General features: G+C 28.5%; 1 protein-coding gene across 4 annotated transcripts; it reads right to left on the bottom strand.

Annotated features, from left to right (window-relative positions):
• Positions 1 to 973: 973 nt before the first annotated feature.
• LOC111688552 (MATH and LRR domain-containing protein PFE0570w-like) lies at positions 974 to 5,316 on the bottom strand. 4 transcript variants are annotated; one of them, XM_046953616.1, is made up of 4 exons: positions 4,761 to 5,316; positions 4,690 to 4,715; positions 3,313 to 3,874; positions 974 to 3,044 (listed from the first exon to the last, which is right to left on the bottom strand). In XM_046953616.1, the coding sequence occupies exons 1-4, from the start codon at positions 5,008 to 5,010 to the stop codon at positions 2,158 to 2,160; spliced, it is 1,725 nt and encodes a 574-aa protein (XP_046809572.1). In that variant the 5' UTR covers positions 5,011 to 5,316; the 3' UTR covers positions 974 to 2,157. The 4 variants fall into 4 exon arrangements, with proteins under 4 accessions (XP_046809572.1, XP_046809571.1, XP_046809569.1 ...); XM_046953615.1 differs by having other exon boundaries at positions 974 to 1,703; positions 2,176 to 3,044; positions 4,690 to 5,315; XM_046953617.1 differs by having other exon boundaries at positions 2,158 to 2,296; positions 2,328 to 3,044; positions 4,690 to 5,315.
• Positions 5,317 to 6,905: the final 1,589 nt, after the last annotated feature.

The raw sequence follows: 6,905 nt of genomic DNA, 5'->3' as shown, positions 1-6,905 counted from the left end.
TTGACCACTAATTCACGGTGGATTTGTTTTATATCCACCATGATTTTTTCCCAAGAGCTTTTTTTGTGCTCAAGTATTAGAATGTTTTCTGCTTCAATGTCAGATAAACATTCTTCTAATTTTTGAATTTCTCTACGAAATTGAATAAGCAAGTTGGACGTCACTTCCTCATCTTTTCTTATGCCGGCTTCATCATGGGTTTTTACCTTCTCTTCTTTGTAAGTATTATCTTCCTCTCCTGGAGCATTCTCTGGCTCTCTTGGAATATTCTCTGGCTCTCTTGGAGCATTCTCTGGCTCTCTTGGAGCATTCTCTGGCTCTCTTGGAGCATTCTCTAGCTCTCTTGGAGCTCTTTCTAACTCTTTTTTAGAGTTTTCCGCAAGGTTGGGTTTTAACTGATGCAACAATTCTTGCATCATAAATCTCACCTGCTCCATCACCTCATCTTTTATAGAAATCCTAATTGATTCTAATGATTTCTGATGGCTGGATTCCATTTGGCTTTCTTCTAAGTTTTCTGCTTTTTTGGGCGCCAATATAGCTTCTGCAGAAGTTTGGCCATACTTCTGCATCGCAGTTCTGCACAGTTTAATAAGATCAATGCCATTTTGGAAGAACTTATTTTTAAAATAGTCCTCTGATGTCTCTCCAAGCTTATTGAGAACAGTGTCGTTCTCATAAAATTGTCTTTCTAAGCTATCGATACGGTTTTGATATTGTGCAATTGATGCACTACGTATCTCTGTGCGTTCAATCTTCGCCAAAATTGCAGTCAACTGATCTGTGATCTGCTTTTGAGATTCGTATAAATTTTGTCTCTGAGCCATTTTTAATGTTTTTTTATTATTTTTTTTTTTTATTTATTTAAGTCGACTTTTTCTTTTTAAATTTTTATTTATATTTTTTATTGTATATATATTCTTTAATTTTTTGCGCTGGTTTTTTTTTTTTATCGAAGGACCATGTATGAACGTACTGTTCGAATGAATGTTTGTAAGACATTAAGAGTTTATTTAAAATCAATGATCTTAAGAGCTAAATACAAAAATCTTAAAACTAACTAGAACTATGATAAGACATCTTGTGCACATGTGTACTTTCAGTCTTATCAGTGTAATGTTTCTATCTTAGCATGGGGTAATAACTGCATCAGTGATATAAATATATTTCATGCCTCATTATTAACTCTAACATATGGTTTATGCGTCACATAAACAACAGAATTAATGTGCATCTTAGAACTAAAGTTCTTATCACTGCTACGGCTTGTCCTAAAAACAAAGCGATAATACATATTTATTTGTAGTACAAACAAACGTATATAATATTTTTTATGACCTAACCCATGCACTTGAACTTATAATTTATGATCTTTCTTATTTTACTTAAACAAAATTAAACATAAATAAATGCGTGTTCAATTCTGAACAATTTCAAAACAATGAAATTGTCAAATAAGCATTTATTTTAAACATTGATTTCAAAATAATGTAATTATCAAATAAACACTTTTTTAGATTTAAGAAAAATTAAATAATGTTTAGTATTATACTCACTCCCAAAACATCAACACTATAATTATTAGTCCAAGGTTTGGGTTTTTAGGACATCAAATTTTCAATTTAAAATTATATTTAGGAATACCTAAAAAGGTATTAAAACGTTTTTTTTTGATAGCAGGAAAACACCGGGTAGAATTACATCTACAAAAATGGACAAATTTGAAAATTTTTATAAGCAAAAATGTAAATAACACGTGAAAATTAAAAAAAAAAAATATTTTTAATTAGAAACTTGAATTTCTTACAAATTGTCTTTTGTTTTTTAGAAAATTACTCTCTAGTTATCATAAAGTTATTGGATATTTTTTACTGAAAAGTATGTAATCACATAAAATGCATACATTTGTATATGCATACTACATGCACGTAGAATATCTTTTCTGGAATTAAATTCTTTTGTGGTTGAATAATATAAAATACAATACGATTTGGCGGGTTAAAAGAAAAATAAACTTAAAATACTTAAATCATTTTGAAACAAAAGTAACATTAATCGAAACGCATTAAGAAGAATTTGCGCATGAGATTCTTAAAAAGGCTGTTTATTTCTCGGAACACTCTACTGTACAGATATTGAGAAGAGGTGTCTGCATGATCATAAATTATGTCTTACATTATTACTGCTCTCAAAAAGTTTCCATATTTGTTCGCATTTCTGATATCTTAGCTGCTGCTCTTCTGCCGAAGATAAATTCACATCTGTAGAATTAAATGTAGATGTCACTATCGTCGATTGATTGTTGTGTTGCTGATTATTTTGCAGATAAATTTCAGGTGGAATGTTAAAATTTGTATTAATTTGCTGATAATATTCCGGTACCGAACATAAGTTACTCTCTGAATGGTATTTTCTTATGTGAATATTAAGATAATATTTTTGTTTATAGACAATTCCGCAATAATCACATTTGTGCCCTGACAAAGTATGATATAGCAAATGTCTTTGGAACTTTGTTCTTAATACTTTTTTCTTACATATTCCACATACTATTGTAAATATATGTGAATCGGGGCTATGATGTAAAATCTGATGCGTTTTCATATTTATCTCTGTTCTCGTTCTCGCATTACAAATTTTGCATTTAAATGGTTTTTTCAGTAAGTGCATAGTTTCACTGTTCTGCTGATTGTTGTGATATGGTTGCTGAACAAGATGGTACCGCTGGTGAGAAAATTCATTACTTTTAAATTCTTGTGGTGAGACATTGTGAACTCGTTGTAGATGTTTTTCCATATTTGTTTTATTAATGGTTCGTGAACCACAAATGTTGCACTTGAACGCTCTAAAGTTTGCGACTCTTTTTTTAGGCAAGTGATGTAGTCGATTCGACTCAGAATTACTGTAATATCCTTCAGTTTGTTGATTGTCTTGGGGAATATTTAAATGCTGAGTTGACATAGATTCGCAGGGTGATACATCTGGTGTGGGTATACCGGTTGTTAAATGCATTATATTAGTATTTGGCTGATAAGAAATATTTCCTATAAAAAACAATTGTTTTTAAAATGAAATTTAAAATACTATGGGCCACAATCTCATTCTCCGGTTATCGTTTAACCGATAGATATTTTGTATGTCAATATATCCTTTCGATTAAAAATAAAAAGACATTGAGAAAATGTGAATATAAGTACTAAACAATTAAGGTCATATTTTACCACATACTTTAAAAACTAAATGTATTTTGTAAATTGTGATCCTCTAAAGCAGTTTATAATTGTAAAATTAAGCTAGAATAGTAGTAATTACCTTCATTATTAGTAGAACTCACGTTGTCAAACTCAATAGGATGATTTTTTTGATTAGAATCCGACGTTTCTATTTCCATTGTATTGATAACTTCATTTATACTAGTGTCTTCATTTGTTGATATAGGAGAGATTGGTAGTGTATCAATATGATCTTGATTATCTTCATCATCTGATATTTCAATCATATCATTATGTTTGAGGTAATTTCTTTCTACAAGTGGTTTGGGTTCGTCTTTATGATTAAGAATATCATTATTTTCAGTAAATATAACTTCCTCATCATTATCATATTCGTCATCATCATCATCGTCATCTGATATTATATAGGTTTCATTGTCATAATAGTAGTTGCAATTTGAAAATTTTTTCTCATATTTTTCCATATTCTCAACTTTAATATTTGGCTTTACATCATCTCCTTCAGATGACCCATGAGTTTCTTGTGACTTTCCTTCGATATTAATTTCATGGAATATGTCACTGTCTTCTGTTTCCTTTAAAACATTATTTTTGATCAAATTTTCATGAAATTCCTCCAACAATTTTATCTGAGTATTTTTCTGCAATAATTAGAATATTTATTTAATTAAATTCCACCTACATTCAAAAATTTAATTTTAACTTCTTAGAATTTGGACTGTAAACACGATTATAATTTATATTAAAAATATATAATTTTTATATTTGTGACGTTGCATGCTGGACCATTTTAAAGAATTTATATGTTAGCTACTTCTTAAAAAAAATTACAGTGTGAGCTATTATTTAAAAGAGATTTTAAACGTTGTTTGTTTTTTGTCAATCATGCAGAACAATTTTATTTTTTAATGAAATTTTTAGAGGTTGTCTCGAATTTTTACTCATTTTTGTTATTTCTTGACCGATTATAGATAGGAACATTCTTGAAAGTATTCCTCTAGATTTATGGAAAATTTAGATCTCGATGATATCTGGAGTCTTCATAATATGTATTGCAACAGACACACAGACGGGCATCATGGCTTAATCGACTCCATTATCCATAAGGATAAGACAATATACATATACCCAAGATTTAAAAAAATCGTGGGTATATATTGAGTTTAAAGAATGAAACTTTAAAATATTTCAATCCGATTTAGAATTCATTAATTTTTGTGCTCTGTATGTTGAAGGGCTCATTAAAGTAAGGCCCTAGTTTTATTTTTTATTAACGAAATGACAATTTTATGAAAAAATCTACCCCATCTATACTTTTAGGATGTTCATTGTTTTTCAGTTAAATATATTTTTTGTTTTTGAGATCATATATTTGATATCGCCTTAAGTTGAAAATTAACGAAATTTTTTGCCTTCGAATAAACTAATTAATGTTTACTTCTCTTTGTTATCTTACAATTTTAAAATCTGCCGATTCTTCCATTTTTGTAGCTTTTCCCTCATTTTCCTCTTTAGTCTCAACTTCATTTTTTGTGAAATTTCGTATTTCTTCTGATATTTTGTCTATAGTTTCATATTCCACTGAAATGTGTTGTTGCTGTATGTGGCACCAAAATGCTGAACCATCACTTGTGGTATATGTCATATTAATATTGTCCGCATTTTGTAAACATATTGAACAAACAAACACCGACTGCTCTAAATTATTGCAATAAACTTCACCATATTTTTTCCAAGTTGTTGGAATTTTATTATCATTTGTGTTGTTATTGGTCATTTTGATTTAATCTTTTTTGCATTTAAAAATAATTAATAGTAATATTTAAATATTTTAGTTTATTTCTAATATCACAGTAAAAACTTGTTAAAAATCATATGGTTTTTAAATATCAAATCATTTATATGTATATAGTTTTATTCGTCACTCCGAAAGAACTGTTATGTTCAATGTTATAGAAACTACTAAAACGAACACATTTGGGATCCTAGTTTTGATAAGACGAAACAAATTATGTACACATACACACATATATATATTTTTACGTTAACCGTCACCCGTAGAGTCGTCGTGTGTATGATACAACAATATATGTACAATGTTGCAAACAATTATAGAAACAGGATATATTTTTATTAATTTTTTAATATATGTGTAGTGTTACTGCTAGTAGCTTGGTCTTTAAAACAAAGAATATTCTAAAGCTAAAACTCCATTCTATATTTTTATACACAACTATAATTTAATATCAAACTGACAAGAATGGTTTGAGTTGTACACTGATTTCAGCTGCAAATAATCTTACGAATGCCTTAGTAAGAAAAATGCAAACATTTTTTATTATATTTATATAATTCTTATCAGTTATGGCAAATGTAAAATTTTATCAACCATAATTAAAAAAAATATATATTTATAATAATTTCCTATAAAGCAATGTTTGCACCATTAGTAGATCTAACAATATTGTCAGAACAATTCACAGAAAATGTCTTAAAATCATGTAAACTAACAATTATCTTGTAAACTTAAAGCTATTTAAATTTGTTCTGCAGATTGTAAAACAGAATCTGATATCCATAGACGAATCAAATCTGTTTTTGAAAATACGGGAAAAATTAACACTTAAATCCTAATATCACTTCGTAATTTGTTCAAAAACTTATCAAAGTTATTCATTTGTGCCAATGTACTTATAAGATTTAAATTGTAAGCTGTAATTGCATTAACTTTCCCAACCCTGATGCATATGTATGATCATCGCACAAAATGTTGTGTTGTAAACCAAAGAAGTTTGATTCGAATATTTTGGATTTGTTAATGGAAGGGCTACCAGATAAATTTTCAACATATTGTAAATTTTCGAGTAAATTTTAAAATAAACGTCATTTTTGTTTTAAAAAATCGTCAAAAAATTTGAAAATATAAAAAGCTTAAAATATTTGTAAAAAATTAAAATAAATAGCATTTTTTAATATTTTCAGAATTAATGTTTATTTTTAATACAGAATATTAGACCTGCAGGGATTTTCCTGTAAAATGGAGTTCTTTTACAAAAATTGTTTGTATTGGCTTTAACACATATATAATATAAAAATGTGGTTCATTAAAATGGAATAATGAACATATATGTACATTTAGATACTTCTTTAAGAGCTTAAAATTCACTATTCTAGAGTTTAGTTCCTTATTTTATTTAGAAATATTGCTGGAAGCTATAAATTGCGTTTGTACTTAAGTCCATTTCTTAAATATATTCGACTGGCACTTCTCCGCCTAGCGGAGAAAAGAGAGGTTAAGAAACTCATACAAACGCACCCGATAAATTTATAATGATCTGTTTCAGACTATGCCTTTTGAGGCAGGGACACCAGTCATGGCTTAAGGCAAAGGGGGAAAAGAAGAAAAGAGTGCTACAAAACAAGTTAGCAGAAAAACTAAAACATACATATGAACGTATATTATACATATATACATTGTATATATTTTAACAATGTTGCTAAAGGGATAAATCTAAATTACAGTATAGATATGTATGTAACTACATTTGAAAAAAGTAAATTTGTGGATAAATTTTCCAAATGACCTTGGACCTTTGAGTATTTTATCTTTGAAGTAGGTATGTACATACATATTAAAGGTTTGAAAATGTATGATAAACACGTGCTGTTAAC

Source organism: Lucilia cuprina, chromosome 6 (assembly GCF_022045245.1).
Source record: "Lucilia cuprina isolate Lc7/37 chromosome 6, ASM2204524v1, whole genome shotgun sequence".
NCBI lineage: Eukaryota > Metazoa > Arthropoda > Insecta > Diptera > Calliphoridae > Lucilia > Lucilia cuprina.
This window is presented reverse-complemented; position numbering and strand designations above follow the sequence as displayed.